Below are 14,388 nucleotides of genomic sequence, written 5' to 3'. Positions count from 1 at the left end.
GTTTATGTGCTCTTGGCTACGACTAACTCTTGCGCTCGTCGATCTCCACTGAGTCAAGTGCCTTATATAAATACATATATGTTTACTAATTTCAAAGGGTTTGTAGTATTCTGTATATGACACGATTTGATCACATGGTACCACATTTAGCAAAAAAAAATGTCATTCTGTGTAGGGACGAAAAATAATTAGAGTATCCTGGCAAACTGGTGGTAGCAGTCTCCGACGCCTGCCAAACGCGGATGAAATGGGTCATTCCCAATCATTTTCAAAACCATCCGATGTATGACCAAAGACTGCTGAATTAAAAATAAAAAAGGGCAGCTCGTGTTTCTAGTATTCCTTTGGTTAAATTGCACTGAATTGTTGCAGCAAAGGAACCCTTAATGTGGCTTTGATTTCGCCAGCGGGCGTCATTCCTTGCAAACCGACTTGGATATCGAACATATGTGAAAAATAAACACAATTTCTGTCACCTTAAATAACTTTGTTAAAACTTCTTTTGGAATAATGAGAAAATAAAGAATGAACCGTAGTCTTTCTTCCCTTGGTCATATCTTCATTTTGTTAACCGTTAGTGGGAGACAATCAGCGTAATGTAAAGAGACTAAGAAGCGGAGGCAGAGCTGAATTTTAAATTTAGCGTTAGGTCCCGAACCTGAAACATTAAAAATTTTTTTCTGCAGATGTTGCCCGACCTACGAAGTAATCCCTGCATTTCAGACTGGCGACATCCTTGGCATGTTGCACTTATGTTCTGATAACCTGCAGTACAGCGCGGAGGCGATGGCTATGCCTGAGGTGGTTCCTCGGAGACTTAGCTTGCTCCCTCCCCTCGCTCCTCAGCCGGTCCCCGTCCCCGCCCCCTCCCGGGCGGCGGCAGCAGCGCCCATACAACCGGTGTGGAGATGTTGCCTGCTTCTCACTCGCACCGGTAGGAACCGCCCTTTCAGTGCTTTCCTCCTCCCTGCTGCCACTGCCGGCCGGCTTGCGAGGAGGAAGCGGGCTGCAGGGCAGTGGCAGGCGGAACCGCAGCCGGGGCTCTCATCCGACCTCTCACCGGCACCGAGCAAGCGGCACCAGCGGGCAGGCATGGGAGACGGCTGCTTTCGGAGATTCGCCAACTGCCTCTACACCTGCTGTACGTCCTCCCCCACCTATCCAAGCGCGATCCCCTCAGCCTGTGAGCGTGAGTTTGCCCAGAGTCGCCGTGACATGGGCTATCCCACCTAATGGCGGTTGGTGGGCCGGGCCTGTGGAGGGAAGCGTGAGGTGGGCCCGCCAGGGCTGGGCTGAGCGGTTTAGCCAGGTTTTGTGGGTGGGGGAGTTAGCTGAAGGGGGGATCCGGCGGGTTGGAACTACGGGTAATTGCTGCCCTGGGGTGAATGAGGAATGGAGGGAGTAGGTGCGATGGATTAGGACTCGTAGGGATGCAAAGGCATGGTATGTAGGGTGAAATTAGGTGAAGTGGAGAGAGGTGGGCCAGGCTGGGGGGAGGGGGGATAGTTGTTGCTGGTAAAATGGGTGGCGCCTACAGCCGGGAAATAGGTGTGAATGATGAGTCTGGAAATTGCCCCCTTTGGTCTCCCTGTGAGCTAGGTGGAGAGAAGGCAGAGGCGTGGATTTGTGGAGCTGAGAGAACAGGGACGGGTGAGGCCAAACAGAGGTGAAGGAAAGGGGCTGCGTGGATGATGGTTAGTAATTTAAATGCATAAACCCCAAAAAAAAAGGGGTAGAGCGAGTAAGGCTGGAAAATTAAGAGATCTGATATCGCAAAGGGTTAGATTCTTGTGAGATTTGAGTGTGGATGGAGAAAGAAACTGTGTAGAGGGAGGACAGTGGGCGGAGTTTGTGAGTGTGGAGTTGGAGTATGGTGGGGGTGAGCAGTGGTGGTGTTTGTGGGGAGAATAACGGGTGGGGTTTGTGACTAGAGGAGAACAGTGGGTGGGGTTTGAGAGTATGGGGAGCAATGCATGGGGTTTGTAACTGGTGGGAGAAAGCAATGTGTGGGGTTAGTGGGTGGGGGATTATTAGGTGGATTTGTGAGTGCTTGTGTTGAGTTGGAATGACAGTGGACTTTTGAAGAACTGTCTTGAAGGAATAAAGTGGTTGCAATTCCAAAGGATGGGTTAAGCAGAGAGAGCCAAATGGGTGAGTGTGGAAGTAGAAAGTAGAGATGGAAGAGGCAAAATTTAGGGGAAGAGATTCTTGACTGGAAAGAGGATGGGATGAGGTGAGGTGTCAAGTCCAGGATGCTGGAATGTTGAATCTGCAATGGTATGGAAAGGCTAGTTAAGGGAATTGTGCTGATCCAGTGTGAGTCAGATTTGGTGAGATGGGCTTGATGATCTTGGGCAGGGTGGGATTTCTATTGTAGGGAGTTGAAGAGGAATGTGGTGGCTTGAATGAGAGATGAACCTAGATGTGGATGAAGAAGGTTGTAATGATAATGAGGTGTCAGAGAAGTGAAGAATCTGCTAGCAGCGGGACTGATGCCCTCGTTTAATGGGTAAAGGTAGATGTAGTTCGAAGAGATGGGTGTCTAAATGGTGATTGTAATGGATATGTGCTCTGCTGGGGAGGTCATCTGGGTGAAGGTGAGAAGCTGTTTGTTCAACGATGACAGTGGGTGGTTGGAGTCATTGGGTGAGCACATGTTGCCAGCTCCAGGATAAGCAAGGTGCCCAAGCAGACCTAGTACAATGGGAAATTGTCAAGAGTTGGCAGTAGTAGAAGGTGTAAAGGTCAAGGTGGGAAGTTTAGTAGTTGGGTGGTGGTCGGTAATACTAGGTGGCTGGTGTGTGAGGTTGGGCGGGGTCATGGAGGTGTGTGCCCTTGATTGGGGTAAGTAGGCATAGGACAAGGAGTCGATTGTTGGTGGGTGGGATGTGGTTGGAGACTGGGGAGCTTGGGTAGGATGACGAGTAACCTTTGTGACGGGGACCAGTCTCAGTGGCATATTTCCGGCGGTACGGGGCAGATTGCAATCCCAAATCAACCCGTTTGCTCGCGGAGTGGCTGGGCTTCTCGCTATTTCTCGTCCGCCTTTAAAGGGCTGCAATCCGCTCTGCCCTCGGGTCACTGCCGCTTCATGGAGGAGAGCAAATCCGCTATAAGGCGCAAAGGTCTGTTCGTGTTTTTAAAAAAAATCCTCGATTATGTCCACGAAGTAGCGCTCAATTTAATCTTAACCGAGCGGGGAGAGTGAGTGGTGACAACAGTCCTCGCGTCGGGAATGGAAGAGTCTCTGTGTACAACCCGGGGAAATGTCTGTCCACGTTCCCACACGAGACAGCAAGCTGTCATCGGTGGCTTTGATGCAGCTGCACTCTTCAGTGGCCTGACAGGCTGCTGAGAAATGGGAAAGAGTGCCGAAGTGGGAAAGTGTGCCTTGAGTTTTTAATCCTATAGCGATGATGTTATGTCAGAAACAAATGGCACGCTTCGCAAGCTCGTTTTGTTTGCAAGTGCAGTAGCTGGATATTTACCAGGACCTTGGCTGTGGATGAATTTGCTGCCTGGGCTCAGAGGAGATTACGGGGAAAGCAAAAACTCCTTTTACAAGAGTATCCGTATATGTGCAATGGAGATTTTACCCCAGTTGATGTGGTTTTCTTAATTTCACTCCACTTTTTAGTAGTGTCCCACTAAGCTGCTATCTGCATACCTCGATTCAGTTTTATCTGGCCAGGCAGCATCTATAGGAAGAAGTACAGTCGACGTTTTGGGCCAAGACCCTTCGTCAGGACTAACTAAAAGTAGTCAGTCCTGACGAAGAGTCTTGACCCGAAACGTGGACTGTACTTCCTATAGATGCTGCCTGGCCTGCTGCTTTCCACCAGCATTTTATGTGTGAGTTGCTTGAATTTCCAGCATCTGCAGATTTCCTCATGTTTCAGTTTTAACCCTCTGGTTCAGTCCCTTCCTATCAGAATCAGGTTTATTATCAGGGCATGTACCTACATCTGTGACTGTTTACACACTCTTGACCTTTTCAAATGATTGCAAGTTCCCAGAGCATCTTATTTTCACCATGGATGTCCTATCCCTATATACCTGCATCCCCCCACCAAAGCTCGCTGTTTCTTTCTGGACACCAGACCCAACCAGTTCCCATCCACCTCCACTCTCTGCTGTCTAAAGGAGTTAATCCCCTCACACTCAATAATTTCTCCTTTGGCTCTTCCCACTTCCTTTAAATATGTAGCCATGGGTACTCGTATAGGTCAGCTATGCCTGCTACATGGCTGCATGGAACAGCCTTTGTTCCAAGCCTACACAGGTATCAGTGCTCCACTTTTCCTATGCTACACCAACAACTGCACTGGTGCTGCTTCCTGCATCCATGCCAAGCTTGTTGACTTCATCAACTTTGCCTTCATCTTCCACCCTGACCTCAAATTTACTTGGTCCATTTCCCACACCTCTCTCCTGTTTCTCGATCTCTCTGTCTCTATCTGTGGAGACAACATATCTATAATAAACCCATGGACTATACCTCTTTCCATGCTGTTACTTGTAAAATGCCATCCCCCTTCTCTCAATTCTCTGACTCCACTGCATCTGCTCTCAAAATGAGGCTTTTCATTCTTCAAAGCAAGGGGCTTGCCTTCCTACTCCACCAATGCTACCCCCAACTGTATCTCTTCCATGTCATTCACATCTGCCCTCACCTCATCCTCCCACCACCCCACCAGGGATAGGATTCCTCTTGCCCTCACCTACCACCCGATAAGCCTCCGCATCCAGCATATAATTCTCCTTAACTTCTGCCTCCACCAAGCACAGCTTTCCCTCCCCCCCCCCCATTTCTGCTTTCCACAGGGATCACTGCCTTTGCCACTCTCTTGTCCATTCATTCCATCCCCACTGATCTCCCTCCTGGCACTTAACCTTGCAAGCGAAACAAGTGCCTCACCTGCCCCTACACCTCCTCCCTTACTACCCCTTCCAGGTGAGGTGAAATTTCACCTGTGAGTATGTTGGGGTCATCTACTGTATCTGGTGCTCCTGGTGTGGCCTCCTGTATATGGGTGAGACCTGGCATAGATTGGGTGACAGCTTCACTGAGCACCTATGCTCTGTCCACCAGAAGAAGCGGGATCTCCCAGTGGCCACCCATTTTAATTCCACTTCCCATGCCCATTCTAACATGTTGATCTACGGCCTCCTGTACTGTCACGATGAGGCCACACTCGGGTTGGAGAGGCAATCCCCTTATATTCCATCTGAGTAGGCTCCATCCTGACGGCATGAACATTGATTCCTTGAAATTCCGGTAATTATCCTGCCCTTTCACCAATCACCATTCCCCATTCCCTTTCCCTGTCTCACTTTGTCTCCTTACTTGCCCATTGCTGTCCCCTGGTACTCCTCCCCCTTCCCTTTCTTCCACGGCCATCTGTCTTCTCCTCTCAGAGTTCTCCCTTCTCTAGCCCTGTATCTCTCTCACCAATCTGAGCTCTTTACTTCACCACTCTTTCCCCCACCCCTGGTTTTACCTATTTCACCTATCACCTTGTGTTTCTCCCTCCCTCCCCTCCCTGGCTTTAGCAAGATTAAATCTATGTAGATGTGTAAACGTGAGGGAGGAACACGTGTTGGTTATCTGAAAAGTTTTTTTTATGGGTTGTCTTCACATTGCAATAAAATATTATTAGAAAAATGCTATATTCGAAAAGAAGTTCGCAAAAAAATAAGAATTTAATTTCAAAGTAGGAGAGTATATGAATAACGAAGGCCGAAATACATGTTTGATCTTACAAGTTTTCTCTATTTTTGAAAATTCTATCAAATTATAAAACATAAACATATGTTTATATAAACCATTATAAACATTTTTTTTAGCAGATATTTGCCACAAGATGCCAATGAGCAGATTTGTTCTGCTTGCTTGTTTGAATTTCCTGTCCATTATTTGGTTCAATAACAACTAAGTTAATTATATTTAATTGCAAGCTACAGTTTGGTGCAGGATGAGCAGACTTTCATTCTTCTTAACATTACATAATAGTGCATCGTATCATTTAATCTTGCCATAATTTGAAATGGAGACTCTGGAGACTACAGGTTCTGGCATCGAGAGAACAAAATAATGTTGGATGAATTCAGTGGGTCAGGTAGTATCTCTGGGGGGGAAACACAGTCAACTTTTCAGGTTTAAAAAATGTTTTTCAGTTTTTGATAAGTCCTTAAACATACTTAAGCCCATCACCCCTGCTGGGGCATCGACTGCTGATAGATAGAAGCTCCCCAGAGTCCTCTGTCCTGGGTTAGTCTTTCGAGTTGTCCCTAGGCATAGCCCATCATCCCCTTCCTCTCCTGGGAATAAGCTCTTTGGAGCTCTGTTGCTGTATCGTAACAGTAGGCTTTAATCGGATGGCATTGATATTCCCTTGCATAATTCTCCTCCTTTCGCAGTCCATGGTGGAGTTCTTCTTAAACTTGCAAAATTTTGTTTCAAATGAAAGGGAAAAGCATACTTGTATTTAGAAAGTGACCCCAAGAAAAATTGAATTCTTTGTTCTGAAAGGGAGTCAGATCTTTTTGGTCTCTGGAGTGTTAATTTTTGATATTGTGACTTGATTGTGTATGTACATTGTTTTTGTGTAGGAGAATTAAAGCAATTATTGCAGTATTTTTCATAAGGCTGAGTTTGAATTCAATTTGTAATGGAACTCTTGGTATTGTACACATTTATGAAATGACACATCTTAATGTAATTTTAACATTTTCTTTTTAAGTTTATTGAACAAACACTTGGTTTGTTCTGTTGCATCTTACTTGATAAGTGATTAATGTGAATGATTATCTTTCATGTGACTCTCAGCAATACAACTGGGACTTGGTTTAGTCTGCACACGTATACAAATACTTCACCAAAGTTAACTTAACCAGCTGCCAAAAAAATTTACAACTCCGAATGAGGTAACATTATTACATCATGGACCATAATCCCTTTTAAATTTATTTGGAAAACGTACCGAAATTGGTAGCAACAGATTTGAAATATGTTTAAGATGTGCTTTTTTTTTTAAAAAAAGAAACCAATATTTTCTTAATTGTTGATCATTTTTATTGTGAAACTACAATGTTTCTTGTAGCTTCACTTTGGTCAACAGTTTAATCTATGGTCATTTTTTAGAATAGTCAGGTATTTGTAAAATTAAAAACACCTTGCTACAAATTTAACATGGGGCGGAGTTTGTAAATAATGCATATGGAATTTACATGAGGCTTAATACCTGCCTTTTTTCATGCAGATAAATTCCTGTGGACTGTCATATTCAAGGTGGGTGTTCCACAGTGCATCCCAATTGAGAGTTTGGCTTTAGTGAAATTAAAAATAGCTGATGCTGCTTCCTGCTGAAAGGCACGCATCCTCACTGTCCCTCTTGGTCAACTCAGTTGCAAACTGCAAATCAAGAACCTTAGAAGGATCCTGGCAATAACTTTCTGGAACATTATAGGGAAGCGCACTATAATTACGGTTAGTCTGAACCACAAAAGCAAAAGTGTGAAAGCAAAAGGAAGTTGTACCTAATGTGGATAGATGTCAGAAAAGAAGGAATAAGGTAAAACTTGAACCGAGTATAGGACAACAAAAATCAGTTTGGTTTATCAACTCTTGATACAAATGCAGTTTAAAGAATCAATAGTGGCAATTTCAGGCTCACCAAATGGCTGGATGAAATGGTACTGTCATAAATCAAGTGAAATATCAGTTTGTAGTTCAGAATCAGAGATCTGGTAGTAAGTAGCACCTAAATATAATTGACTGGATAGTTATTTTCTCATCCGTTTTAAATATATAGTTCTTTTAAAATTGTGGAAAAGTTTTAATCATGTCTGTGCAGGTATAACATTAAAAAGCATTACATACCTGGACAAAGAATTTCTACTCTCAATTGTAAATGTTTTTTATCTAATTGTATTTAAAATGTCCATAAATCTCCCAATGTCAGTTTGAAATCTGTTTCCAAAGGAGCTTGATATTTTTGTTGGTTGTTGGCACTTTGTTGTAGTTACAATATTACCTGTACTTTATTTACAGTGTGCATTTTGTTCTTGAGGTGAATTAAGTAGGCTAACTGAATTGCTGGAATAAACCATGATTAAATTGCAGGTTGTATTGGAATGTTTTGCGCTGCTATTGCATATCTGATTAAGTAACATAAAATTAAGCACTATGTTAAAATAGTACTCTTTTGGCTTACCATGTCCGGAAATAACCTTCATATAACAGGGCTGAAACTTTGCATCAGTTCAAAGTGAAGTCTGTTTTGTATTGCCGTAAACTCCTAATGTAAATTTGCCATTGCTGGTTCATTGTTCTGTACACAGAGATACAATTTTATGTACTGAAGTGTTATTGACTTCCTTTCAGAATATTAACTAAATGTATCTCAGTCTGGGTAGTGTTGGGTAGGTGGTTCACCTTGCAGAATTCCTAACAGTAAATTTTGTCCTCTCTCATTGTATAAGTACTATGTTTGGTGGAGGTGGTGTGTGTCATAGGTAGATGGAGTGGTGAAGGATGCCAGCTTTCATCAATTGGGGTATTGAGTACAGGAGTTGGGGATTGTGCCCTAGCTGTACTTAGTGTTTTGTGTATAGTTTTGGTCACTTCTATAGGAAAGATGTCAGTAAGCTCAAGAGTGCAAGAAGATTTGAAAGAACGTTGCTAGGATTCGAGAGATCTGAGTTATAAGGAGGGGTTGGCCAGGCTAGAACTTTAACCCTTGGGTCATTGGAGGCTGCAGAGTGACATTATGAAAGTGTATAAAATTACCTGGGACACAGATCAGGTGAATCCACATAGTATTTTCTTTCATTGGGGACAGGGAACCAGAAACTAGAGGTCAGTGATTTATAGTGAGAGGGAAAAGATCTAAATGGGACTGGAGGAGCAACTTCTTCACACAGATGGCAGTGCATATATGGTTGAAGCAGGGATAATCACAACACTTAAAAGACAACTGGTTAGCTCATGGTTAGTTTGAAAGGGATGTGGCCCAAATGTGCAGAAATGGGACTAGCTTTGGTAATGCATCCTGGTCATCAGGGACAAGTTGGGCCAAAGAGCTTTTTTGAGCATGCTGAGTATTCTCTCCAGCAGAGATTGCTAGATAGTAATTAGGAATAGAAATTGCTGGCAGTTTTTCTTCCCAATCCTAAAAATGCTAAATTGAAATTGCAGTTCTCTTTCTAATTTATAAGTAGATTAAGATGGAATGTAATATTTTCCTGATTGTGTGTGGTTCCACAAAACAATTCTTAATGAATATTGAAGTTTGCATAGCTGAAACTACAAAATAATCAACAATATAATCATTTATGTCCATCAACTAAATGTATTTTAATTCTCTTTCCCTGTAAGCAGTATGAGAATGAAGTAGAATTTCTGCTCTGAAATAGTGAAGTCTGGAAATAAGAACTTTTTACTGTATATTGCTGGGGGGTTTTTGCTGGTTAATTAATTATAGTGCAATTGGAAAAGCCTGCGGAATGTGTCCAGATAAGTAATGTAAGGCAACTGGTAGACCATCTCTAACTCACTGTTGAGCAGTTTTTTGACACACTCCATTTTAATTATTTATAACTGGTGTTGCAGCTCATCAAAGGTGAACAAGGATTAGGCAATATGCTTTGTCACGTTAATGTACTCAATAAGTAGAACTAGATTGTAAGTTTTCCTTTTCACAGCAGGAAATTAGAGTGGATATTGAGGATTTTCAAGATCAGCATTCTTCATCAATTTTGATCATGATTCCAAGATGTTGCAATTAGCTAACTGAGCACAAAATGTAAATCTTGCTGATATGTTGTGCCTTAATTTCTGCGTTGCATTGTTAGCCTGTTTTAGGAGCCTTTAGTTAGTTTCCAGAGCTGCTTCTGTGAGGTGATTTGTGTAGTGGTTGAAATGTATTTTGAGTCTGTTATTTGAAATGTAGCGGGCCTTTGAAACCTTCTGGGATAATCAGTAGAAGATTTTTTCCAACACTCAATATATAGAGTTTCAATCTCCTTAGGTTCAAAGACAATGAAGACAGGTGATTTATAACCCAGCAGTTTTCAAAAATGTTCAGAAGTGTCAAATATTTTTTCTCTGAAATGTCTAGTTTTTCTGCCATTTATTGTTTCAACTTGAGATGATTGGAAGCCAATTAAGTAGTGTTTTTTCCCCCCTAAATCTCTTCAGTTGGGAAGAAAGTGGCCCCATATATTTGGCCAAACCTTATCAAATTGTCACAAGCTGCTGACATATTTGCTGTTAAACAGATATATTGTGAAATACATGTACGCATTGAGGAACCAGTCATGTTCTTGTATAAAATAGCTATGCCTCCATGGCTCCTTGGGTAGTTGCCTGGTTTGACATTGTGGCTGCTGTTTGGGTAGAGAACAGTTCATGTTTACACATCCGTATCATGTTATTTCAAAAATTATTTGAAGGCTGATAAGATACCTATCATAAATATGAGAAAATCTGCAGTTGCTGGAAATCTGAGCGATACAGACAAAATGCTGGAGGAACTCGGCAGGCCAGGCAGCATCTAGGAAAAGAGTACAGTTGATGTTTCAGGCCAAAATCCTTCGGTAGGACTGGAGAAAAAGGCTGAGGGGTAGAATTAAAAGATGGGGAAACACAAGGTGACAGGTGAAAACGGGAGGGGGAAAGATGAAGTAATTAGCTGGGAAGTTGATTGGTGAAAGAGACAGAAGGCCATGGAAAAAAGAAAAGGGGTTGAGAACACCAGAGAGAGGCGATAAGCAGGCAAGGAGATGAAGTGAAAGAGGGAAAAGGGGGTGGGAAATGGTGAAGGGGGGTGATGGGAAGCTTTACCAGAAGTTAGAAAAATTGATGTTCATGCCATCAGTTTGGAGGCTACCCAAACGGAATATACGATGTTGTTCCTCCAACCTAAATGTGACCTCATCACGACAGTGGAGGAGGCCATGAATGGACATATGGGAATGCAAAGTGGAATTAAAATGGGTGGCAACTGGGAGATCCCACTTTTTCTGCCGGATGGAAAATAGGTGCTCAGTGAAGTGGTCTCCCAATCTACATCGAGTCTCACTGATGTACAGGAGTCCATACCGAGAGCACCAGACACAGGAGATGACCCCAACAGATTCACAGGTGAAGTGTTGCCTCAGCTGGAACCTGCAGATGCTGGAAATCTAAGCAACACACACAAAGTGCTGGAGGTACTCAGCAAGCCAGGCAGAATCTAGGAAAAGAGTGCAGTCAACGTTTCGGGCTGAAATCCTTCGGCAGTATTGGAGAAAAAGGCTGAGGACTAGATTTAGGAATGAACTGTCATTGATATTAGAATAATTAACTTCACATTGAATTTGACTTAATTGTACACTGCATAGCCCCCTTACATCTATAAAGATGTACCCCACTGCTGAAAATAGCTAACATGTTAGAAATGGCCTTTGGAAACTGTAAATGGTAACCTGGAGTATTAATATTTTTGAGTCATCAAATTCAAGCTGTCATACAATTTCTAGCACTGAAATTAGTTGTTTAAATAATTACCCTGATCGAGAATGTCCCTGCAATGGAGAGGTTCCAGCTTATTTCATGATGAGCTTTGAAAATCTCAATAGGCTGCCTTCTTTGGCTATTTAGCAATGATTACCTTGATGAACTCTCTTTAAACTTCTTGGAATTGAATCCTATTGCTTCCTCATTTTACCATAGAAAGGTTATTCATCATGATCACAATGATGAACCTTTTACAAAATGTAGTCAGAAACAATTGAACTGCAATCAAATAATATTGCACCTTTATGAACAATTGAAGGTGACTACAGTATTAATGATTACATATTGCCACATCAAAATGTTTTTCACCATGTTTAATTAACAGGCATCACTTTATGATCACCTTATTATGGGCTTACGCTTGGTAAAACCTACACACAGAAGACTACAGTAATGTTATTTATTAGTTTTATTATATTTCCACAAATATCTCATTGTAGGTTTCAAAAAAAGTGCTGTATTTTATCCTTTGTAGGTGTGCACACACTCTCTCTCACTTCCCAGAATTTAAGTTGTTATTTTGAATTAATATGTCATTTTGCACTGCCCTTTAAGTTTCAAGTTGTGCCATGAAACATAGTGTTTGTATTAAATCTATGCCATTGATATAATAAACTATTGGGGAAAAATAGTAGTTCGTTGTTTCCTGCTTGGTTTTAGTACAGAATTGTTTCATAGTGTTGCTGCCAGTTATGAATAGGAAGCGTCTGGTTTAATGAAACTTGTAACTTTAGCAAAAGGCCAGAAATGAAGGTGGGAGAATATTGGTGCTGTGTTAACCATGAGCTGGATTTTCAAGTCTAGGTATTTTAAATTTTATTTTGATATTACAATCACATGTTTATACCATATGTAGAAAGTTGTGTTCTGTCAGTTTTTAAAAGAAGTTGCAAGCTGTTTTAATGGGGTAGAATTTGCTGCCAGCAATGAGCCATTATAGTTGCTGTTGTAATGTGAGTATTATTAAAAGTGATGCACCATCAATAATTTTTGGAGACGGGAGGCAAACGATAGGCTTTTATTAGCTGCAAGAGACCACGATTAGCAGCAAGAGACCTCCACACAACCTCCTGGAGACTGAGGGAGGAGCAGTGCCTCCAATTGCCTTTATACAGAGGTCTGTGGGAGGAGCCACAGGAGCAGTCAGCAGAGGGGCGTGTCCAGACAGGTATATGTAGTTCACCACAAAAAGTAAGTTAATACCAATCAAGAAGCTGTTGGTAGTGAGAGGCTGGTTCCGGGGTTGAGGGGGAGGGTGTTACTCCCAGTGTGCATCGTATATAGTTCCACTACCCATGCCGCATGAGGTACCTGGAAGCCTCTGTATTGTAAATATCATTTGCCATCCCAGATAAAGATGTTCTTTTGGCCATAAAATTGTCAAGTGGTCCTTTTGTAAGGTGGAAGTTACCACGTATTTTTGGCGACGAGGTGAACTGGTTTAGTGGACGTGTCGGCTCGTTTCGAACGGGAGCTGTGAGAGGACAAGCAGCCTCGCGTTCAGATGGCTACATTCGGGACTATCGGTGAACTTGTGGAGGGAATTGAGGACTGGCTGGAGTATGACGAAAGGTTGGGACACTTTTTCTGTGCTAATGAAATTACTGAGGAGGTTAAGAAATGCTCTGTTCTCCTGAGTGTGTGTGTGGGGCAAAGACATACAAGCTGATACAGAACTTAGCCACCCCGCGGAAACTGGGAGAAATTCCATATGAGGAACTGGTCAAGATCGTGGGGAACCACCACAATCCGAAACCTTCGGTGATAGTCCAATGGTTCAAGTTGCACAGCCATGTCCAGAAGCCAGGTCAGTCTGTGGGTGATTTTGTGACCGAGCTTCAGCAGCTGTCGGAGCATTGCAATTTCGGAGCCGTGTTGGATGACATGCTCCATGATAGATTAGTATGCGGCATTAATAATGACGCCATACAATGCCGCTTGTTGGGGGAAACCCCACCGTTGACTCTCAAGAAAGCCTTAGAGATTGCTCAAGGCATGAAGATAGCTGCTAATAATACTAAGGATATCCAGAAAGGACATGGGGGGATTGCAGTCAGTGGCAGTGCTCCAAGTCAAGAGGGAGACTGGTAAACAGGCAAAGCGGGTGGAATGTTTTTGGAGTGGAGGGATGCACTATGCAAATGTTTACAAATTCAAAGATACTGTCTGCCATGCTTGTAGCAAAAAGGGACATTCAGCTAAAAGGTGCAGAAGCTTAAAGGGTAAGGTTAAGCCTGGGCAGGGGAAAGCTCACCAGGCTCAGGCAGCCACACACCACCTAGGAGAAGCAGATGAGGAGGCAGCGTGTGCCTACAACATGTTTGGGGTGGAAACGGATGAGGGACCACCTGAACCATATTATGCCACTGTTACTGTCAAAGGAAAGGATATAAAGTTAGAGATTGATTCAGGGGCTACTGCATTGGCCATTAGTGAAGAGACCTACAGGAGGACACGGGGGTCCAACCTGCCTCCCATCAGACCAACTCAGGACCTATACGGGGTAGCCCATACCTCATTTTCAGGTGTTATATGTGGACATTTCAGTTGGGGGCCAGAAGGCTGAAGCCAGACTGGTCAGAGCTAAGGGCAGCAGGCCCAGTCTTTTGGGCCGCGATTGGCTTTGCAAAATCCAGCTCAACTGGCATGAAATTAAGTATGCACACACGACAGAGGACACTCTGCAGCGGTATAGTGACGTTTTCCAGGACGAGCTGGGCACACTGAAGGGCGTGACCGTGGAACTCCATGTCGACCCTGAGGCCACACCACGTTTTTTAAGCCCAGGTCGGTACCCTATGCCATGAAAGGCAAAGTCAAGGAGGAAC

The 14,388-nt window shown here is 43.2% G+C and overlaps 1 protein-coding gene across 4 annotated transcripts in view; it reads left to right on the top strand.

Moving 5' to 3' along the window:
- The first annotated feature begins 587 nt into the window (after positions 1-587).
- The window catches only part of pde10a (phosphodiesterase 10A), a 204,907-nt gene continuing 191,106 nt past the window's right edge, over positions 588-14,388 (top strand). For 3 of the 4 annotated variants that reach the window (XM_059986042.1, XM_059986041.1, XM_059986040.1), the window contains exon 1: positions 588-1,189. In XM_059986042.1, the coding sequence (XP_059842025.1) occupies positions 742-1,189 (448 nt within the window). In that variant the 5' untranslated portion in view covers positions 588-741. The remainder of the gene's footprint in view (positions 1,190-14,388) is intronic. The other variant, XM_059986039.1, reaches the window with a different exon arrangement.

This window comes from Hypanus sabinus, chromosome 12 (assembly GCF_030144855.1).
Source record: "Hypanus sabinus isolate sHypSab1 chromosome 12, sHypSab1.hap1, whole genome shotgun sequence".
Classification (NCBI taxonomy): Eukaryota; Metazoa; Chordata; class Chondrichthyes; order Myliobatiformes; family Dasyatidae; genus Hypanus; species Hypanus sabinus.
The sequence above is the reverse complement of the archived record's forward strand: the minus strand, read 5'-3'. Positions and strand labels throughout refer to the sequence as shown.